Here is a 25,674-nt window from a genome sequence, read left to right as displayed (position 1 = left end):
TATGCACTCTCCTTACTTCCTTCTTATCAACCACACTTGTCCCATTTACCAATGTAACTATATTTTCATCTGTTCTCCAATTTTAACCATAAATTTTGTTTCCACCAAATAATTTCAAGATATACTGCCATCAACTTGCTCTTCTATCTACTCTGCACCAACATCCCACACTTTTCTAACCATTTTATATTTCCTTTTCTAATAATACATTTTCACAAGACTTCCTACACTCAATACAGGATTTTACACATCTACCCGAAGGCTTTGACATTCTTGAGTCACCTGAATTTGCACTACATTACATTACCTAACACAACCACATTTTTCTTACATATAAAAATGTGTTATACTCTCACTTCCATTTCAACAATGCTTTCAGGGTCTGGATGTGGTAATGTATGTGTATTGTTTTTTTAAATACTATAAATAATTCTATACAGGTTCTGAATGCAGCAAAGGATTTAAAATTTTCTTTTTACCTAATTCATTATCAGCTCTATTGGTAAATTTTTAACATAAATTTCAACCCTTTATACCAAAAGCATTTACGGTATACAAGCTGAGACATCTCCAATCTATGGCAATACTCATCTATCAGCTAATCATTAAGTAGATGAATACTAATATGGTTGGTTAAAAGTATTTTCTTATACTGTATAAGCAAACCTGTGGGTACATGTATTTAAATTTTTCTCAACATTCACTAGTAAAAGTGAAGATGGCTCTCAGTAATTATTGTTAAAAAACAAATTTAACTTTTTAACATGATTTACCTCATGCAAGAAAAATTACCCAAATTTTTAACTGTCATCTCACCCTTTTCAAGAAATACAAGTAAAAGACAAGCAATGAAAGATCCAGAGAAATAAATAGGCAGTGAAGAAATGAGTAATGCTTTTAAAACAAAACCTCTATAATGCCAATCTGTGTATCTACTTTGTCTTCAGCATGACCAGACATTCATCATAAAATGTTTGCATTTACTTTAGTTGCCCCAAAAAGTATGGGCACAATTTCTACTTATGAAAATTGCATATTTTGGTACATGCACATGTAAGATACTGAGAAAGACTACCATGCATGCAAAATCAAATTTGTCATAACTAAATGGTAGCTTGACATCAACCAACACAATCCTACAAAATTAAAAGAAAAACACTATTCAAGTTGCAAGAACAAACAGCTAACAATCTGCATAGTTATCTCAGCTTCTATACTTGATACAACTGGGATATCCAATGATACTAATCTCCAGTATTAAGTAATGTTATCAATTTGCTTATTCCAAAGCCCAGCAAATTTTTTGAAAGAAGACACAGTTCTCCCTTAGATTTATATATATATATATAAAGTGGACCCCCAGTATTCGCGTTCTCCAGATTCGCGGACTCACACATTCGCGGATTTCTCTCGGGAACGTTTCCCTGCATTATTCGCGGAAAATTCACGCATTCGCGGTATTTTTCTATGATAAATATCCACAAATTCCTGGTTTTTTTGATGGATTTCATCATAAAATGCACTTTTTGTGATAAAACTATTAAAAAAACCATGTAGGAAAATTTTTAGTGGGTTTTTCTTGAGTTGTAACTAACAAAATAGGCTGTTTTTAGCATTTTTATAGGGGTTCCAAACATTCGCGGATTCTAACTATTCACGGGGGGGTCTGGTACGCATCCCCCGCGAATACGGGGGGACCACTGTATGTATGTGTATATATATATATATATATATATATATATATATATATATATATATATATATATATATATATATATATATATATATATATATATACAGTATATGTTATATATATATAGATATATATATATATATATATAATATATATATACAGTATATGTATACCCTGCATATGTATATATATATATCTATATATATATATATATATATATATATATACTATATATATTATATATATATATATATTATAATATATATATATATATAATTATATATATATAGGATATGGATATTGTATATGTAGTATATATATATATATATATATATATATCTATATATATATATATATATATATGTATATATATATATATATAAATATACACAGTAGAACCCCATACCTCGTTGCTAATCTGTTCTAGAAGAAGTGTAATGTTTTTATACAAAACATTACACTTACATTACAATTACAAAGTTCATAGTTGAATAACATCTTGTCTTAGACGCCTATTTTTATTTTTAAATGTAAAATAAAAAAAATAAAAAATTTTAAACGCGTTCGTCCAATGTGGCTGTATTACTGATGGTTGACCAAGAGTGATAGGCTAGGCTAGGGATAGTACGTCCTGTACCGGATAAGGCATAAAACTTGTTGCTAATAATAAAGCATTGAAAACAAGCCTAATTATTACAATAATTAAAGAAAATATTAAAAATAAGATGCTAAACCAGTCACACAAATACATCTTTCATACTTTACAATAATCTCCTCAAGTTCAATTGTGGTTCTTACTGTTTTCCTCTTCTGCTTGTCTGCAATGACTGTCTTAGGACCCATGATCAATCAAAATACAGTACAAAAAGCAACAAAAAATAAGGAAATATCCTTGTAAAAGCATGTACTTGATCAAAACAATAGCAGCAGAGTGAGCTGGCTTTAAACACCACCACCACCAATGGCAACCGGCGTAGAATGACTTAAAAACACTTTCCATTACGATAATCATCAGGTTGGCTTCATGTTTTTTGTTCAAGCTCTGGTGCAAAATTTACTCGCAATTTCATGTTGAAATCCGATTACTAGGTATGTATGTCGAGTTCTCATACGGTTGAGGACCAGGGTTCTACTGTGTACTATGTATGTATGTATATATACCTATATAGGCAGTCCCCAGTTTACAACGGGGTTTCGTTCTTGATATGCATCATAAGCTGAAAATCGTTGTAAGGGGAAAATTGTCAAAAATCCTAGGACCACCTTATTTTGAATGCTTTGGGTGTACAACGAAAACTATGTACACTGCATTTTTATTGTGTTTTTCATAGAAAAACCTTCAATATTAATTACTGTATATACTCTTGTAAGGTTTGATATTTGAAGACCAATTTTATGCCCAAAAATTTTGGGATTGCACAGTACATGTGGTAGAGGGTAATTTTGGAAAAGTGCAGGAGTCTGGCACTAGGCTAAGCTTAGGCTTTGGATTTCCCGACAACAGACACTAAATACAAATGTTGTTTTACTTATTTGACAATCTTTCATAATTGTTACGTTGTTTCTATATTGGAAAAGTGCAAAGTTTAGGGACTAGGCTAAGCCTACCATATGCTTTGGATTTCCTGACAACGAAGTCAACAAAGTAGCATTTATTTCCACAGAAGTTGACAAACTTTTATTTTTGTATAATAATGACAATAAATATAATGTTGTTTTACTTATCTCAGAAACTTTCATCATTATTGTTATGTTGTTTCTACATTTATGGCTGTTCTAGGATATAATAAGTGCAAACTATATTTCCCAAACGTAAAGAAAGCATCAGCAGCAATTTGTATTTTGTCAGCTGATAACTCTTCATTTATGATTCACAAAAAATAGATTATTTTTTATTCTTTTGGTAAAACGATGCTGTAAATTGAAAAACTTAGTCATGCAATACATTTAATTGGAAAAAAATAAACATTTGTGAATTAAATATCATAAAATAGAAAATTACTTTAATGACATCAAAGACTGCTCTCACTGAAGCTAGCAAATATTTTCTAGAATTCTTCTGCTATAATGTCATTAATGTTTCATTATGGCTGTCAGTATCTCCATTGGGTAAAGACACATTAAAGAAAAGAAATGAATGGCTATTATAATGTTCGGTAGTTTCAGTGGTTGAAGATATAATCAAAATGTATGATTACTATACTGTGTGCTAGTTAAAAGTAGTTGCTTGGCAATGTTTTGGTACTCAGTTGTGACTGGTATTGACAAAACTATTGTAAATAAAGGAGGTCTGGGGCTTTTTTGGTTTTGTTTATTATAATTAATTATTATAATTATTTGAAATGAGTATATTCTGATTATGTATATATTTTAAAGGTATATGTATTGTAAGCTTTAAGCTTAAGTTTTATATGTCAGAATCTTAGACTAGGCTAGAGTAGTGACTTCTAACATAGCCTAAGCTGATTGCCAGAATCAAAATTCAACATTATAAGCGATATAGGCTAAAATCCTAATATATGCATTAAAAATAGAGTTGAACATTAGGTGCAATCGAATATTACTCAGGTATATGTATAGAGTACTTTGCATTTTTGGAGTCATGTTTCGTCCGTCGGATTGGTGTCATAAACCTGGAAATAATTTCTGAGTAGGTAATAAAACTCAAAAGCATTGAAATCTCGTTATGTCGTAAGCCAAGACTGTCGTAAACAGGGACTGCCAGTACAATAAAAACCTGTATTCACAGACTCCAGTCTTGGACTCCGGATTCGCAGATTTCTCTGGGAAATATGCCCTCATTATTCGGGGAAAATTCGCCTATTTGCAGTAATTTTTTGGTATTTTTCTATGAGAAATATCCACAAAATTTTCTTTTTTTCCATTTTATCATAAAATGCATTTTTTTTTATAAAACTATTTAAAAAACCTGGTATAAGGTTTTTAGTGTTTTTTTTATATTTAACTAACAAAATAGGCAGTTTTAAGCATTTTCATAGGGGTTTCAACTTTCTGCTGGTGGGTATGGTACCCATCCCCCCATGAATATATACACAGACAGCACCCTGTTATTTGAGGGGGTTCCATTCTTGGCAGAGTGCTGATGAAACATAAACTGCTATTAACTGAAACAGGGATTTATGGTGCTTATGGCACCAAGTTTCAGTTAATGGCACCTCTGTTTGGTATATTATGGTGCCATAACTCTATGATCAGCACTTTATGGCGCCGATAACCGAAACTTGGCCTGTTATTTCACCAGAAATTGCTGATTTTATGGGGCTAGACAAGTGCCATAAAACCAGATTGCCACTAACCAAATCTGCCAATAAAAGGGACTGCCTGTGTGTGTGTGTATATGTGTGTATATATATATATAATATATATATATATATATATATAGTATATATATATATATATATATATATATATATATATATATATATATATATATATATATTTACAGTGGTACCTCGAGATATGAAAGGCTTAACTTACGAGAAACTCGAGATACGAAAGCTGACAAAAATTTTTACTGCTCTACATACGAAAAGTTTTCATGATACGAAAGGTTTCTGAAAGTCCGAGATTCGCCCGATAACAATTTTGAAACTCCGCCGCGCGCCGCCATCTTAGTTCTAGTAGACTCGCCACCATCCTCCTGCTCTCCCATTGGTTCCTGATGCTAGCCAAGCCATGAGATCCTCTCCTATTGGACAGCATCCCTCCAATCATGCATCTTACGTGGTGGCGTACCTTCGCTCGGCCACTTTGCACCCGAAGCTTTATCCTACGCATGCAGCATTCATTCGGTCCAACGATTTCGTTTAGTATCGTAAATTCGTTAGTGATTTCGTTGTGCTACTTTATCGTGTTGTGAGAACCTAATTAGTATACGTACTACATATGTAACTTAATTACGTACAGTACATATTAGTCATGGGTCCCAAAAAAGTTGCTGAAGTTCACAGAAAGAAGAGAATGCTTTCTATGCAGACAAAAATGGAGATAATAAAAAAGTATTAAGCTGGCTTGCGGTTGAGTGTGATCGCTAAGGAATACGGCCGAAATCCGTCGACGATAGGCACCATCCTTAAGCAGAAGGAAGCCATCAAAGCAGCTACACCTTCCAAGGGCGTGACTATTTTGTCCAACAAGAGGAGCCATGTGCATAATGAAATGGAAAGGCTGCTTCTTGTATGGATCAAGGACAAAGAAATCGATGGCGATACGATAACCGAGACGGCAATCTACCAGAAGGCCAGCACTATTTTCAGCGATTTGATTGCCCAAGCCGAAGACGACGGTGGAGAGGGGACATCAACGGCAACCCCAGAATTCAAGGCTTCTCATGGGTGGTTCGAAAAATTCCGTAAACGGACTGGCATCCATTCGGTGGTGAAAAAATTGAAATTACGTAAAGTATAAAAAAGTAAAAAGAAATGTAAAAATCAAAAGACAAAATAAATTTTATTTTAAGTTTTTTGTAAAGTTAAGTGTTACAGTTTTGTTAATGTGTTTTGTAAAGTTTAGTTTGTTTTTCTGACATTTTTTTATGTTTCGTAAAGTTAAGTGTACGTATCTGCCGTTTGTCCTCCTCCTCCTCTGCCGCCACTTTCGGAGATAGCCTCACTCGAAACGTAAGCTTCCACATTTTACGTTACAGTAATAATATTTCTTGTACACTAATATACACTTTATTTACAGGTTTTGCATTTTTATTATTAAGTTACGTATTGAATGGTCCAAATTGTTGTAGTATTTCATTGTTTATAGGTCAACTTTAGCTTTATTATGAAATTTACTGGGGTGTTTTTGGAGGGCTTGGAACGGATTAGCCATTTTACATGTAAAATGTGGTCCAAGATACGAAAAACTCATGATACGAAGGGCGCCTCGGAATGGATTAATTTCGTATCTCAAGGTACTACTATAGATATATATATATATATATATATATATATATATATATATATATATATATATATATATATATATATATATATATATATATAATATATATATATAATTATATATACTATATATATATATATATATATATATATATATATCATATTATATATTTATATATATTATAATATATATAATTATATATATAATCTATATATATAGGTATAATATATATATATATATATTATATATATAATATATATATATATATATATATATATATATATAATATATATATATACATCGTATAATATACATATTATATATACAATATATATTATATTATATATATATATATATATATATATATAGGATATATATATTAAATATATATATGTATATATATATATATATAATATATCTATAGATATATATATATAATATATAGATACAGGCATCCCCGGGTTATGACGGGTTCGGCTTACGATGTTCCGAGGTTAAGCCGCTTCTCAATTGTACCATCAGACATTATTTCCAGGGTGACGTCGCATGTTCCAGGGTTACGATGCCTACAACGCTGATCTGGGAGATGAAATATGACACCAAAAATGCAAAATAATCAATACTTGAAGGGTTTTTTTTTATGAAAATGCAATAAGAAAGCAGTTTACATAGTTTTCAATGCACCCAAAGCATTAAAAGTAAGGTTTTCTTTGGATTTTTTACAATGTTCCGGCTTACGACGATTTTCGGCTTATGACGCGTCTCAAGAACGGAACCCCCGTCGTAACCCGGGGACTGCCTGTATATATATTTAGTGGTACCTTAAAATATGAGTTTTCCAAGGTACAAGCCATCACTCAATTGATTTTTTGCTTTATTACACAAGCAAAAAATTGCAGTACGAGCTCCCGACGTCGCTGTTACGTAGATGACGTAGTGATGAAAATTAAGATGAGCAAAAGAGAAAAAGCACATATGCATCTTTGCCATGAATCTTTTAAACCTCTTATACATTACTTCAGCATATCTAATAATATTGTATGTATTCTTATACTATTGTTTTATAAAATTCTGCTAACAAGCAGTCAATGTTTCGGTTTGGAAATCAGTTGATGGCAAATACGAGTTTGTTTCGCCATATTTAACTCGATTCTGAGCAAATTTTCTTGCATAAACGAATATCTAGATACTTATATATATGAGACAAGGTAAATCTTTGTTATACAACATGTTTTTAAGTTGAAATATGACTTGAATACGTCTCGTTGTGATTGTGAACTAAATTTTTTTTTTTTCATTAACAGATTATGTTGGTGGCATGTTTATTGAGTAAAATATTACGAGATTCTGTTCACTATTTTCACTTCATCGTAATACAAGCTTTACGTTATTTTTATTCTATCGGTGTGACACCAACAGTAAAATGTGTTCTTTCAAGCCCAGTAGTTTTGATTAAAATGATTTTCTCTCAATATTATGGTTGTGTTTGATGGCATAAGTTTACGTGAGTTTTATCCTAGTTGCTGATGCACGATAATAGTCATTAGCATCTTGAACAGTTTTCTCAGCTTCAGCTACAACTAGGTTTAAATGTATCAGAATATTTCTGTGTTGATCTTTTATCTAAGGTGAATAAAGTTATTACATAAAAATACCTCAGTCCTATTCTACATACCGTCATTTATAACATAACTACGGTAATTGTTTACTATCGTACGATGGTTGAAATACAAGCCATACAGTTGTTGTTTACATATATAATATTATTATATATATTATACTAAAATATATATATTATATATATCTATATATATATATATTATAAATCTACTCCAACATTATATATATATTAATATATATATATAATATAGTATATATATATTATATATATATATTAATATACATATTATTATATTATATATTATATATATAGATATATATATATATATATATATAATATATATTATATATATTATAAATATATGTATATATATATATATATATATATATTAATATATATTATATATATATATATATATACAATATATATATATATAAAACAACTCTTATGGCTTCATTAATTCACTTAAATGAGAGCTATGAAACACCAAAATAATCATATCTAATTTAAACAATGCTTATTTAAAAAACCACAATCAGGAAAAATTGGGTCTACTTTGAGATCATATGCAGATTGTTATGCTTCATCAACATTAAATCTACCATAAAATTCACAATTCCACAATAACAGTTACTGAAGTATAAAAACAGACAGGCTAGGGTTACCAATCATAAGGGGTGTATTTATTTTGATAAAAAAAAAATAAAAAACATTAATAAAGAGACAGAACTTCAAGAAAGAACACAAATATTGCAAGAAACACATACGGCAATTTTCGTTAATTTCATCAGAACCATCTGTGCAGTCAGGAATTCCATCGCAGAGGAATGCTCGGGATATACATCTGCCATTTTGACATTCAAACTGATCAACTTCGCAAGCTTGTACAGGTGGTCGGGGAGTAGCTAATCAAGAAGCACACACAAATTACAAGATATGAGCTAAAGAGCTCAAGAAGATAATTTCAAAATACAAAATTATACCCACATTAAAAACAATACAACAGTTCATATAGCAGCTTTAAACAATACACCAACTTTTCTGAAAAATTCAGGGAATGACTGCATTACAAGAAATACAAAACGAAAGAATCAAACAAGGATAGAAACTAATGGATACTTAGAGATTATCTGAAGAAGATAATCTCTATTTTACTGAATTTGATTCCTTTATTGAAAATGATATTTACTAAAAGTATGTAAACATAAATTTATTAGCTCAAAAGATAAGGAAAATATTAATAGTAATCTTAAGTATACAAATCAAAGCCTTTGAAATGTAGAATATCTTTCATGCATAACTGAATGAAGGTAGTTACAAAGTTGACCATATGATGGTACTGTTGAGTGACTGGGGGGAATCATCACTCCTGCTAGCATCTTAATCCTTCCACTCAAGCCAAGATATATATATCCGAGAAATTAATTACGACCAAATCCCTGGCAACCAAGTTACTATTGTACATTTACTGACATTCTGAAAAAATTTCTTAATCTTGTTGTACAGCACTGATTGTGAACAGAATCCCTAGAATCCATTCGTCTTAACTTGTTTGCCTTGTTTACACAACTAAGAAACAGATGCAAAGATCCTATCACTTTCATTTGATACTTGCCTGCAAAAAAAAAGAACTTGCCTCTCCTAAAAAAGAACTTGCCTCTCCTACAAAGACTATTAATCCACTTGTTCGAATAGTGAGGAACATGAAAAGTAAGAGGCCCTCTTCTAGGCATTAATTACCTCCTAAAACCAGTTTTCTTGTCTGAGGTTGCAAGACCTGTCACTGAGATATCTAAGTATTTAGTTCTAGATCTAGCCACAATACTGCTTGAGAGGTGGACATGACCACAGACTCTAAGACATTCAACTCTACAGCATTGAAGGTTAGGCCTTCCTGTCGAAGCCTTTGGAGGGCCAGATCATTGGTCCACCGACAGACTGACAATTCTAATTGGGGAGGAGTAGGCTCTTAAGACTTTCAGAAAGTAGTAGTATCTCTTCTGTCATGAAAGTGGTTGAGAAAGGAATTTGCTCAATCTGCTGGAGGCAAGAGAACTACCAGGCCTGCAAACCAATTTGTTCTCTTCCAAACACCATAGGCCAACTGTGACCAAGGTCGCTTTACCAACAGATACACTTCCAGAGAACCACCCATACCCAACTCTGTAAACGAGACCACAAGCAGCAAGGTCATCCTTCTCTGATAGTTACATTTATGAATGAATTCAATTACTTTCAAATAATGTTGCTTCAATTCTGTCAGTATGGGCTACACAAAGGGAAGGACTTTCCAAGGACAAAGGATCTCCTACAGAATAAGCTGAACCTTACTCAGCCAAGCAAAAAGACTCTGGAGGAACAGAACCTCTGTCTTGTTGATTTTCTCTGGGAGAGCCAGGTAAATCTCCTGAAAGGAGTGATGCCAGAACAGAAGCGTTCATCAAAACATTGTTTCTATTAACACTGGCATCTCAGGAGACTGGCATAGATGAATGGGGAAAGGAATAAGACCAAGAATTGATTACTTAGCTGACCACACAAGCAAGAAGAGAAACAAAAGTGCAGAAGTAGAAGGGAACAGGGATCTCTCTTGCAAGACTGGTCTCTGTTAGAATAAGATGAAAGAGCTAGATCACCTCTTCACCAAGTACAACTGGTTCTGAAGGAAATTCGTGTGTAATTAGTTGTCAACCTTTCAGTTGTAGTGCCTTTCCCTGTGACCCTAGAGGAGAGAGGCAGGAAGAAGTGAGGAGGTACTCTCCACACCCTGTCTCAAGATCAGGCATATGGAGAGACAGAACACTCATGAGAAGGGAAATGAGTTCTCCTCTTGTGTACACTGTAGTGTGTATGAGAGTGATGTTTACATAATGATCACTATCTTAAAGATCTGCAATCATGGCTATGCTCCTGAAGGAGAGATATATTAGGCATGAGATGACCATCTGGACTTCCAACAAATGAATTTAGATATTCCCTTCATTCTCTTCTGTCTGTGCGAAGTGCAAGTCTCATAAAAAGAAACATGACAATGAATACACAGGCAATGATGATTCGGACAAGTAGGACTACTTGGACTTTTCCTTTTCCTCTTGTCACATAGTACACAAGCTGGCCCATGGCCAGAACTCTTAGAGGAAAGTACTAAAGAAGTAAGCTTGTCTGGAGGATGATCAGCAAGGAGAGCCACTTAAAGCATTTGTTTATGGTGTCTAGTAACAGTTGGAGTTACAAAAGCTGTGGCCTCCACAGACACATTACTATCAACTAGATGTACCACCACAGAGAACATTTTAAGAAGAGATTTATTTGCTCTTTTCCACCAAACTATCTAGAAGGCAGAAAAAATACTGGCTACTAGGAACACAATTTAGGTCAAATTTTAAGCTTTTCATAGGATGACAACTCACAAGACCAAGTCAAATCATCACCATTTCAGAAGTGGAAGATGCCACTGTGGAAACATCAATAACGGAAAAAGTACATTATCATAAAAAGAATGACAAGATTTCTTGGGTGGAGGAGATTGATTACCTATACCCTTGCCTTGCAAGAAGCACTCTCAAAATGGGGTAAGGGAAGAAAAAGTAATGAAAGAAATGCCCAGCTGAATCCATTCATTTCACCAGTGGAATAGAACTCCCCAATGAAGAAGGTGAATATTTCATCTATCCTTTCCCTCTTGCTAAACATTTTCTACTTTGCTCTTCCTTACTCTCCATGATAAATAAATAAAGCAACTAAGAAATTACAAAAAAAGTTACAACTAAAAGCAAACAAAAGCAAGGAAGCCAAAGGATGTAAACTAGCTAGGTCTATCAAGGGGAGAAGAGGACAGTGGTAGCACTTTACTGGACAGAGTTGATATATAAAGTGATGCTTAAGTAGTGGTCCCCTACAGTGTCATTAGTGCCACAATATGATTAACCTTGTAACTGGGTTCATTTAAGTGTTCAGCTATATGCATGAAAGATATTCCCCACTCAATACTTGTCGGTATGAATCCTGTAGGAGCAAATCTGTCTTGGCTTCTCACAATGACAATGCCATCAGCATAGCAATATTAATAGCATTAAAACAAATTCAGTAACCAAGAACACAACATGAAACACAAATTATCCACAATTCAAGAGCTTTACTTTTTATGATGGCACAGGACAAAAATATAATCATACAGTATGCATATGAACCAAAATTTCCAACAATTACAGAAAGGAAAGTGCTCACTAGCAACATATAACATAAAAACCTACTTGAATGAAAATTTAGTACTCAAAAATTGTACCCACCTGCTGAAAATTACAAAAATTCTACACTAGTAAAAACCTGTAATGAAAACTTTGTGTATATACTACTCACGTGGAGGGCAATCGACAGTTTCATCAGAACGGTCACTGCAATCCTGGCGGCCATCACAACGATATGCACTTGGGATACACTGGCCATTCAAGCATCTCCATTCACCAGCAGGACAGCCTAATGGAAGTAAAAAATTCTCTTTTGGGTAATTTCACTGAGCAAGCATTCAGTCTTCATTAGCTATGATAATTATTAACAGCTTTAGTTCAGCTTTAGTTCAACAATTCCTGAGTTAACAATCCTAATTTAATTATAGATAGATATATACATCCATATATATTACATATTACAAATATAAGCATAAGTATCGGTAGACGGAGAGGTAGAAAGCTGTGAGACAATTCATTTTACTTCAGTAAACTATCATAAACATGAATGACAAAAACATAACACACAAATCATAACTCATGTATGTATGCCTTACTTTGGACCAAGTAGTACTAGTTTTATTGCATATAACCATCACTGCTACATAAGTGATGGGAAATATCCCATTACATATGTATTATATTTCATTTAGTTTTTACAGAAATAAATGAAAATAAAATCAGTATAAAAGTAAAAAAGTAAAAGTGAAGCATATAATGCACACAACTGTGTATATACATACATACATACATATATATATATATATATATATATATACTATATATATATATATATATATATATATATATATATATATATATATATATATATATATATATATATATATATATATATATATATATATATATATATATATATATATATACACAGTGGTCCCCTATATTCGCGGGGGATGAGTACTAGACCCCCCCCAGTGAATAGTTAGAACCCGCGAATGTTTGAAACCCCATAAAAATGCTAAAAACAGCCTATTTTGTTAGTTAAAACTCAAGAAAAACCCACTAAACATTTTCATATTTGGTTTTTTTAATAGTTTTATCACAAAAAGTGCATTCTATGATGAAATTGATCAAAACAACCAGGAATTTGTGGATATTTCTCATAGAAAAATACAGCAAATGTGCGAATTTTCTGTGAATAATGCAGGGAAATGTTCGGGAAATCTCTGAATAAAACTATTAACTCTCCCATTCCTGTTAAGATAGTTGCTTCTCTCCCATCCCTTCCTACAGGGGCTGAACTTAGCCTTAAAGGGCCTCTGGAGTGTCACAATTTATCTTAGCAACTTCAAAAACTATGGATTAAGACACTAATATCAGTTGTTTTCAGTTACTTTTACATGTCACCACCTTCCCACACCCCCTTCCTATCAGAGTTGAAATTGGACTTGAAGGAGTGTATCAGGAGTGTCACTATTCATCTCAGCGACCTTTAAACCTATGGATTAGATGCTACATAAGTATCTGTTGTTTTCGATTATTTTTACATGTCGCCCTTCCCACCCCCTTCTCATCCCCCTCCCTATTGGGACTGAACTTGGACTTAAAGGGGATCAGGAGAGTCCTTATTCTTCTTGGTGACCTTGAAAACTATGGATTAAGACACCAATATCTGTCTTTTTAGGTTATTTTTATATATCCCTCCCTTCCCACCCCCCTTCCTATTAGAGCTGAACTTGGACTTCAAGGGCATCGGGAGAGTCACTATTCTTCTCAGTGACCTCGTAAACTATGGATTAGACAGTAACATCTGTCATTTTTGGTTATTATTACATGTCATCCCTTCCCAACCCTCCTTCCCAATCAGGACTGAACTTGGTCTTGAAGGAGCATTGGGAGTGTCACTAGTCATTCCTACAGAAAGCATGCTGTGAAACGGGCAAATGCAGTTAAGCATTCCAAAAACATGCAAACAGGCGATGCTGCAAAGGATATCTGTTATTGAACGAAGATTATCTGACAACGAATATTCTTCGTAATGTACATTTTGTATAGAATCATATTATTACAATTCCTGTGGCAATTATTGTAATAAATTATCTCTCTTCCAATGATGAGTTTATGTGAAACAACCTTATAAAAAGTAAAAATTGTACTTGCATTAGATTTATAGTTATAATAAATTTTGTTTTCTCTAATATGTTTTCATATCAGAAGAAAATGTCATAAGAAATAATGAATGGTAATGCCCGATATTTTTTACTTTAAATGAAAAAGTTTTCAAATAAAATGCTATGTAATATAAAAAATATAACTTATAAAAACATATGAGAATATTACAGCCTTAAAAGTAATAACCAAATAGAATGGAGATCAATGAATGGTAATTACCAATTTTTATTATTTTTAACGAAAAAGATCACATAAAATATGTAATATATGCAAAAATGTAAAGGTATGTCATAACAAATATAACAATAAATAGTCTCAAAACTAATAACCAAATAGAATGGGGATCGAGTAAGTACTGTCCCATACACTGCCTCGCTGAGAGATGGCTGAGGAATTGAGTAGGGGATGATTTAAAGGTTAAGAGAGAAGTGGCAACAGGGTTTTTCTCAAGGAGGTAAACAATGTATCAGTTTAGATCTGTCAAACTATAGACACTAATCTCTGCTGTTTTCAGTTATTTTTCCATGTCATCCCATTCCCTGCTCTACCAACATGGAGTCAGAGAAATATGTTTCTGGTCTTAGAAATTAATTTCTCAATATAATGTGGTTTGGATCCCACAAGAAGCTATAGGTCCCGATGCTAGGTAACTAATTGGTTCCCAGCCATGTAAAATTATTTAATCCTTCTGGCCAGTCCTAGGAGAGCTGTTAATCAGCTCAGTGATCTGGTTAAACTAATTGGTTCCCAGCCACGTAAAAATATCTAATCCTTCAGGCCAGTCCTAGGAGAGCTGTTAATCAGCTCAGTGATCTGGTTAAACTAATATATACTTACGTTTCCCCCTTCCTATCAGGGCTGAACTAGGACTTGAAGGGTATCAGGAATGTCACTATTCATCTCAGCAACCTTGAAAACTATGTATTAGACACTAATACCTGTCGTTTTTTTTATTTTATTTTTACATGTCACCCTTTCCCACCCATCTCACCCCCATTCCTATTGGGGCTGAACTTGAACTTAAAGGGTATCAGGAGGGTCACTATTCTAAAAAATAATTTTATTTGTTTTGTAAAATTACAATTACAGCTCACACAATATCAAAAGAGATATGAACTAAAATCAGTAAAAAATTCTGAGTATACTAGGTGTAAAATATTTACATAAATTTACTGAGATCGAAGATGCAGTAACTTTTTTGGACTGTACATGTTTTTTATAATATTTCTTTGCACTTTTCTTTGCCAAATTACAACTATACCTGACATACTATCATAAAATAAAAGATAAGAACAAAAACCAAAAGCAACCCCTGGGTATATTTGAGAACAAATAAAAAGACATCATGGGAGGAGGAGACACATAACATGCCCTCTTTTAAGTCAAGATCACAACTAGAGACATAAACGCCTACAATCGTGATCTGAGCCAGTCTCAAAGTTGCCATTAGTGAACATAATAGGCAATGGAAATAATGGAACCTCTTTCTTGCCTGATTCCTCCAAACTGATGGCGAGTAATATTGACGCTCACCATGAATGAATCCATCTACCACCCAAAACCTGTTACTGCTACCCATATGAGGGTAATCAGTCCATTAAGCATTATAAACAAGTGCAAAAATAAAATGTTTATTAATTGACATGCAGAAATTGTTTTCAATGGTATTCGTAACACACAAAAAGATGACTTGCAAGATAAGGGAATTTTTATTTAACCAAAATATGCATAGAAATAACTAATAAATAAGTATTTCCCGTGTACATTGTCAACATATTAGACGTTTTGTGAAGACAATGACATCCATAATTTTATGGTGTACATTAATTCAAGATATTATCTACACATGAGCTTCTGAAAGATTTTTAACAGGCTTGGTAGCTTTTCTGTATTGTGGAAATTTCCTACAAGTGGGGCAAAACCAGCATGCCTTGCGTGGTGCTCTATTCATGTTTACACATCCAAAATGAAACCATTTGTATTAGCATTCATCATGGTCACAGGCAACAACATTGTCTTGCCCTTCGACATACTGTTTCTGGCAGTAACATATTAACTCTGACAGATCTTGAAAAATTCTTTGCAACTAACTCCAGCAATTGGACACACTTAAAAAATCAGAGACTTTGTGAAACTTCTTGCCAGAATTGCTCATTAGGCTCTATCATTTTGAAGTGTAAATCCTTCTCTTTCCAAATTACATAATTACCAAAGTCTTTCTCACAAACAAAAATATGACACTGAACCAAATAATGATATGGATGATTCAATTTTAATTGAAGTTTGCTGTCGACCATCTCCATACAGGGCTTAAACCCCAAAGTGTCAGCTAATTCATCGTTTCGTGAACAAAATGGACATTTCACTGCTAAGAAACCTTTCCCACAACACTTGGAAGAAACAATAGCATCGGGAGTTGCTCCAATAAAAGGATATTTTGGATTTATCCCTAACCCTGAGTTTTCACAATAAAATGCATCAAGAGGACAAAGCATTTCTTCTTTGTAGTTCAAGACTGCATCCTTCTCATGGTCACAGCCCCATCTCATTGCTGCTGAGGAAAATTTGGTTGAATAGCAAATGTGTTTGATCAATGATTGGGATGGATTGTCTAGACTTGTTTGGCACACAGCTTTTAAACATGAAGCTGTGATGTGCCCTGACCTGAAGTGATGCCACTCCTTACTGGCAGATTGAGCTTGGTCGAAAGTGATGGAGAGGGTATCCATAACCTCACTGCACTTCTGTAAAAGTGCATATGATTCTAAATCCAAACACTCTTCATTCAGCAAATCAGCCAAAGAAACAGGATATTTCTTATTGAGAGATTTTTTGAACAAATTCCTGATTAAAGCCAAGCATAACTGACAGTATATATTGCTGACTCTTGCCACTGGTTTTAAATTTCATGAAGAATGCAAGTCACTTGGCATCAATAGGCTCTGGTGGCTTACGCTGAGTGGCAGGGCGAACCAGCAAATCAACCACTGCTGAACCCTGAGAATATTTGCTATGGACTTGTACATATAATTTTTTGCTCTTCAACTTGACACTTGAAAAGTCCATTTGACAAATTAGCTTGTATTATTCAATTTTTTCACTCCAGCAGGCAGCAGCAAGTAGGTTTTGTCTTAGGTCACAATTCTGTAATCACGAATCCTGGCTACTGTTTCAACAGCAAACAGAACTGCAGCAACATGACTACACACCCCTCTAAGTCTGGCCATACAGGTGCAGTGTGTGCACTGGATGACTCCATCTAGCATAGCAATTATCCACTGCTGCAGTGGTGGTGTGGACAACCTCTGCCAGATACAAAATAGTTGTAAGCAGCCTCAATAGACTTGTAGGCCTTGAGTTGGTCCAATGTGTAGTGGCTTAAATCATTACCCAAATAGTTCATGATATCTGGACACGTAACTGCAGACAGCAAATCCACATCAGAACTCCATTGTTCAGGTGTCAACTTGTATAGGTCCTTGTTATTTACAAGTTTCAGTTTATTCTTATACCTTTCACGCACTGCAGGCTCCATTACCCGACGTAATTAATCTTCAGTGTTTGCCAATTGTCCTTGCTTGCCATTTATTGTGATATGGTTCATTATTCCTTAGAATAATGAAATTTCATGTTTCCTTTGTTTACAAGACATGACATACAACATGGTTACGACTTATCAGCTGCTCGTATGCTGTGAGGTCATATGAAAACTACCTATAGTTCAAACACCAAACATACCTAAAGCTATCATCCTAAACCCTTTAAGGGGGCCGGCCGGAACCTCTATATATGGAGGTATAGGGCAAAAAATGCAAAGTCATGAAAAAATTCATGGAGCTTCATATGGCAATTGAGAATACGTATACGAAATATTTCGTCAAAATTCCTCTTACTTTCGTAGTTACAGGGTAATTAGTTAACGTAACTCAATAAGCCTAAAACATTGATCCGTACAAGAAAAAGCAATATTTCTTCTATTATCGTAAATTTTGATAATTATTGTCAAAGAAATTGGGAGAAATGGCATCTGTAGACATTCGCCGAGTCGAGAAGGAGACTTCAGGCTCAAGCTACCAAGTCCAGTCCTGATTTAGTGCGATCACAGACGTCGAGTAGTCTACACGTTCCATTTCACGTCTGACATTCGCCTGCTTTCACGTATGTTTATGTATGTTTCGGCAAGAATTTCATCATGCCAATGAGGAAAAGACAAGGGAAACATCTCGTTAACATACAGACGAAGAAAAATCGCTCGAGTATTATTACAGAATATCATAATATATGCGTAGTTAGTGAAGAGAGAAGGGAGGGTTGCTTAGTAACGCCCCCGTCTTGCTTGACAGCACACGTCACACTGTGCCTAAGGCTACGATCTTTGAGCAAAGAGATCTTCATTTATGATAAATAACAAAGTTTTGGTTTTTTAATACCCAAAATGGAATATGAAATTCATAATAATCATGATTTATTAAATTGTCTTTGTAAAAAAAGTGTACGCCTTCGAGTTTCACCTCTTGACATTCTCTTGCAGTTACGTTTGTTTATCTTTGTTTCGGGCAAGAATTTCATCATGCCAAAGAGGAAAATACAAGGAAAACATCTCGCTAACACACAGAAGAAGAAAATTCGCTGTAATAAGCCGAGTTAGTGAAGGGGAGAGAGAGAATTGCGTAGGAAGGAGTGCCCCAGCTTGCCTCAAGCAGTGCCCCAGGCTGCCATATATGAGCAAAGGGATCATCATTTATGATTAAATTATGATAAATAAAATAGTTTTCGTTTATTAATAAACAAAAAACAAATATACATTCATAATAATCATTATTTATTAATATTGTCTTTATAGAAATACGAAGGAAAACTTTGAACGGCCGTATCTCAAAAACTATACTTATTGACCTTCAAAATCTATCTTCTCACTTAGTTTTAAAGCTATAACATTGGAATTGGGTATATAACTCAGAAAGACATTATAGAACAATCAAATAGAGCCCTTTTTTCCAATTTTTGTTCCGTATTTTTTTTATAAATTTTTTTCTCCTGATTTATAGGGTTTATTTTTTGACCATATTGAAAAATTCATATTTAGCAAAAAAATTACTTTTAGAAAAAAAACTCTCCCTTCGATTGGAGGTCTACATCAGGTCTATATATGGTAGTAATCCCAGGTCTTAATATTAAATATCAAGGGAGGAGATAGAATTTGAAAAATGGTTATTCTCGGGATAAATCGCCCTGGCGTCACAAAACCGAAGGTCAGAGGCGAAAATCATATGCGGTTTGGAGATGTCCCAAGTCACCTTATTAAGTGGTATGAATATCAAAGTCCTGTCCTTAAAAAAGGGCATTAGCCAGCCGGCCCCCTTAATATAACTTAAAAGTAATCTTACAACATTACCCTTAAAAATATATGGCTTATGGCTACATGTGAAAACTAAACTCAAGTCTATCCCTACATTTAAGCACAGCCATTTAGCCATTTTCTCTCATATGGTATTGAAGCTGTCCGATATTCTTTTTTTCAGATGGGGGCACACTGGGAGTTCACAAGTAGACAGGTATGGGAAACTTGGGAATTCACAAGTAGAGTTAAGTATGGTAACGTTCTTAAATATATAAATATGCATTGAAAAAATGCAATCAACAGACAAAATATTCTTTTATCTATCTACTATCGTGAACAAAAGTCCATTTCCTTAGCCATCCAGAAACACCGAAAGCAGTTAAACAAGTAACTAATGAAAGATCCAACAGATGTCACACCGAAAGGGTATTTGGGAACAAAAAGAGTGGGAAGCAGGTTTTTTCTTGACCATAGAGTAAAGTCTCCATATTCTAACATAGTTAAGAAAGTGATCGCAAGTTGTTGTTGTTGACGACGCTACTGAGTTTGAGTGTAAAATGTGCAGTTAAGGAAATATGCAGATTAATATGAAACTAAAAGTGCTTATGAAGTCAGTAATCATGAATTAATATTTCCCATAGATTATCATTTCTTACCAACAGACATAACTGTCCATAAGATAAATACAAAACATTACAGCAAGTGTTTATGGTGGTGTTCTATAATCTGGAAGCCATCTCATAAAAAAGATAACATTTAGGGCAGCAAACATTCTTACACAAAAAAAAGAGAGGTCATATAGCTCTGTTTAAGGTTCTAGATGTTTTCATGTTTATATATATATGCTGGCTAGTTAATGATCAAGCAATATTAACACTGATCAACATTCATTTACATAACACTAGCGTGCTTCGATCACAATTGAATGAAGTGAATATGTAATGGTAAAGAACTCTGTAAATATGACATTACATTTCCAGCTGTCAATGACAGGACTCTGTTTTACAACTTTTTCGAGGTATCAAGTGGCTTAAGCCAGTAGCAGTAGATGGTAGAGTGCAGAATAAGTCACTGGCATTTGTGCATGTTCCAAGTCACCTCCTACCAAAAGTATATCTCTTACCACAGGTATGGGTAGTGTCATACTAAAACTTTTGGCATAGATTGTTATGTTAATTTAAAAAGTGTCAACACCATAATGTTGTTTGTGGATTAATAGTTTTCATGACCATGGCATTATAAATTAACACAATTGGACAGGTAGAAGATTATTCAATTCACAGTGCATTTCTGTTGCTGTAACAAAACCACCAAACAATGCACTGAAAAAATCATTTGCTAGTTATCTATTAGGCTACCACTTACCCAGAAATTCTCTCTCTCTCTCTCTCTCCTATCAATTTTTTCTGTCTTTATCTCCGTGCTATTGTTAATATTTGTTCTCTGATTCTTTCTTTATATCTTTTTATAGAATATAAATTTGTTATACTGGTGAAAGTATCTGAATCTTTCCTTTTGTGTTATTTAAAAAAATTACATATAGCCATAATTTGTGAGTCTGAAAACAGGCATTCTGTTGCCATCACCCATATAACTCACCTTCACTATGGATGTTGGCCTACTCAGACAATATAACTAAATATAACAGATCTATGGATGTTTTCAGATAGAGAATGCGCCAGCAGCAGTTTGTGGTTGCTACCTCAATAACATAAGAGAATTGAAAATTTTGCTAATTTGCTGCTATAAATGTTTTTTTTTTATAAGAGGTGGCTTGCAGATTAAAGAACACTGCAAACACTGTGCTGAAATGTGAAATGTTTCCTACTGCTCCTGTCTGTTGATAAGATACAATAATCTATAGGAAATACTAATTCATGAATACAGATTTCATAAGCACTCTTTGGTCTCATAGTATTTATTTTGCCCGTTTCCTTAAATACACATTTTACACTCACACCCAGTATCATCAACAACAATAACTTTACAATCACTTTCTTAACGATATTAGACTTTATTCTATGCTCAAAGAATATATGTGCTTCCCACTCCTTCCTGTTCCCATGTGCCCTTACAGTGCATTATCTGCTGGGTCTTCCATACTTGTTCAACTGCTTCAGTGTTTCATAGAGGTGGATTCGTGTTCACTCTCTGGATGGCTAAGGAATGGACTTTTGAGCACGATAGTACATGCTACAATGATTTACTAATTTTCAAATAATATTAATGCAAACACAGCAAAATATCAATAAAATGTTATTTCACTTACAGAATCCATTTTCATATACTGTATTAATATAATGAATGACCTGTTACCTTCGTAGTATGCATAAAAAACTATTGTCCCGACATTTATAAAAATAATGTTCTAACAATCTGCTTATTGAGCCTACTACTGATATTAGTAGGCAAACATTTTTTCATTGCTAAAAGAAATTAATATATTAACAGAATTATTATTTTTTATTTTGTACATAAAAATTTATAATACAGTAATTCATATTTCATTAAAAGAGAGAGAGAGAGAGAGAGAGAGAGAGAGAGAGAGAGAGAGAGAGAGAGAGAGAGAGAGAAAACTGGGGTGTTTATGTACACTGCTACACTGCTTTGTGATTTTGCAGGATTTTAATTTCATTGATATTTTGCTGTTACATTAATATTAATATTTGAAAATTAGTATATCTTCTTTTATCCAAAAAATGTATTTATTCATTTAAATAAAATGGACACACAGTAATTAGTGAATGCTTCTCTACAAAAAAGAAAAAATTCACTAAGTCATTAAACAAAGTCACAACTTTAAAACTTACCTTCCAATACACAAAATTACTATAGTACAAGTCTACCTTAATGGTCAATCAAAAAAACTTACGACAATTGAGCTCATCAGATCCATCACTACAGTCATTACGGCCATCACACTGCTTTCGTGAGTCAATGCACTGTCCATCTCTTTGGCATCTAAATTCTTGTGGTGAGCAAGCTGTGGGAAATAATTAGAAAAAACCTATCTTAGTTTTCAGTGGCATGGGATTTTAAATTTGACATTGTATCTATAACCTGTTTTAATGATGCAACACTGAAAGAGAGTATAATAATTCCCATTCTAATATAAAAAAAATTTTCTGAAGTAAAACAGAATACAGTATAGTGTAAATAAATATTCTAATGAAAAGAAAATGCCTATTACCAAAAATATTACATCAATCAAAAAACTATATGAAAATGACAGCACAAAAACTTAACTCTTGACTTTTCCCTTTGACTTATCCTAATACAGTAAAAATAACATGCTACCTGACAGCAATTAAAATGCAATGTAAAGATTTCTTGTTTACTGAAAAAATAGTGAAATAAAAATAGCTCATACATGAATGTTGAGGCACCCTAACGTGATGATTTCTTTGGTTACGGAGAGAATGGTGAATTGAAATGGGCTTACATACTGCCATTATTTAAAAAACTTAAAATGTAAAAACTGTATCCTGTACTAATATCAAAAAAAGAAATGAAAAAATTAAGAATAACTGACATAACAATAAAATTACACTAAAGATTATTTGGGAACATTGATATTTAACAGAAACAAGAGGCATGTTATGAGAAAAGACTACAATGGCAAATAAAACTTTATCTATCACAGACATAATTAGTAAAGTTAATCTGGTTTAAGAAAATTCCCAAAGAACACAATAGAATTTCTTGAATTAAAGATTTTTTAAACTAATTTAATGAACATAAAAGGAAATATACTGAATTCTATTCATCTTCAACTGATTAGGCACTGAAAATTTAACTCACAAATAAAATCTAGTAATCCAGTCCATTATTATTTACATATGCAATAGGAGAGTCAGATGTCACTGTTTCAGGCACAGCATGACAATCAATAGATGTGTGGTGTAAAATAAGGAACTTTACTAAATACTTCAATATATAACACATAATATGCATGTTACAATTACAGGTGATAAAATTCATAGTGTAAATCTGCCTTTACTTTTGGCGTTAAGCTTTCTTATATGATAGTATATACTGAGTCAAGTAGCATTAAAAAAATACCTGACATCAAAGGAAAATGGTGTATTAAACTTTTGCTGCTAAAAGTACTTTGTTACAAAAAGTACTAAATCTAAAATTTTTGTTATTAAAGTACTAAGATACAGTTCACATGGTGATAAAAACTGTAAATTACGCATGGTTTTTTGAAGAAATTTCATGAAGAAACCAATAATCAGGGATCACATTAAAAATTTTATGACATAAATCTTAAGTTCTGTATTAAAACATTTTCTTTAAGTACTTTGCTATACAGCAAGATGATTTTTTATATTCTGACATCATCTAATTTCACCATTTAATTACCAAGAATCAATAATTTAATTATGAATGAAGCAAAGAAAATGACTGGAGATAAATTGAAGCAAAAGAAATCTTAAATGTTTATCAGAGTAAAATAAGTTAACAGTTACCAGCATAAACATCTTCATTAAAAATAAAAGCATAGACCTTCTAATTCAACATACTACAGGTAGAATATTCTATAAAATTGCTATCAGGTACAATCATGACACATATAAAGCAACAAATAATGTATCCACAATATACAATTTTGCTTTTTTACAAGAAGTAAAAAAGTACATTGAGAATATGACAGAAGGAAATAAGAAATTTTGTTAATAAAATGTAAGAAATATATTTACATATAACTACCACATCATGTTGAACTAATCTCTACATTCTAATTACAAGGAGGGATAATATCATTACGTCTACAAAATTTATAACAATATATGTTACTTATATAGAAAATAGGACTAATAACTCATTTATTAAATATACCTATATATATATTATATATATTATATAATTATATATATATATTAATATATATATATATATAATAATTATAATATATAATATATATATATATATATCTAATATATAATATATATTATATATATATATATAATTATATAATAAATTCTTAATATCTATTCTATATCCTTAATATCTATATATATATAATTATATATATTATATATGATATATATATATATCTATTATCTAATATCTATTCATCTATATCTATATATATATATATATATATATATTATATTATAATTTATTATATATACATATATATTAATTAATATATATATATATAATTATATATATATTAATATAATATATAATATATATATATATATATATATAATTAATATAATATAAAATATATATATATACATATATATATATCTATATATATATATATATAGTTATATATAATATATATATTAGTATATATTATATATATATATATATCTATATATAGTTTTATTGTTAGTGTTTTTTTTTATATATATATATATATTTATATATATATATATATATATTAGTTATATATATATACAGGCATTCCTAAGTTTATGTCAGAATCAGGTTATGTCGTTCCGTGTTTATGTAGCTTTTCAAATATTTAAATTAAAAAAATCTGTTCCAGGTTACAGTGGACGTTCCGATGGTATGTCATTGTCTTACAATGTGGAGAAACAGTAAAAGTACATACATTTACAATATAAATAAAAAACTTGTAAGTTTTTGGATGCACACCATATCAGAATGTGAGTAAAATACTGTACAGTGTGCTCAGAGGATTAAATGTAAGACTGTCATTACTATATTTCTCATTTAAATAAATTTTCTTGCGACGCTCCTGGTCACATCATTTATAGGTTACAGAATA

General features: G+C 32.4%; 1 protein-coding gene across 1 annotated transcript in view; it reads right to left on the bottom strand.

The window, feature by feature from the left end:
- Positions 1-25,674, bottom strand: part of LOC135219776 (basement membrane-specific heparan sulfate proteoglycan core protein-like) — a gene marked incomplete in the record, with an annotated part of 1,285,796 nt that overhangs the window by 640,527 nt on the left and 619,595 nt on the right. The window contains 3 exon segments of the mRNA XM_064256828.1: positions 8,996-9,133; positions 12,588-12,704; positions 22,801-22,911. Of these exon segments, the coding sequence (XP_064112898.1) occupies positions 8,996-9,133; positions 12,588-12,704; positions 22,801-22,911 (366 nt within the window).

The sequence above is a fragment of the Macrobrachium nipponense genome, chromosome 1 (genome assembly GCF_015104395.2).
Source record: "Macrobrachium nipponense isolate FS-2020 chromosome 1, ASM1510439v2, whole genome shotgun sequence".
NCBI lineage: Eukaryota > Metazoa > Arthropoda > Malacostraca > Decapoda > Palaemonidae > Macrobrachium > Macrobrachium nipponense.
The sequence above is the reverse complement of the archived record's forward strand: the minus strand, read 5'-3'. Positions and strand labels throughout refer to the sequence as shown.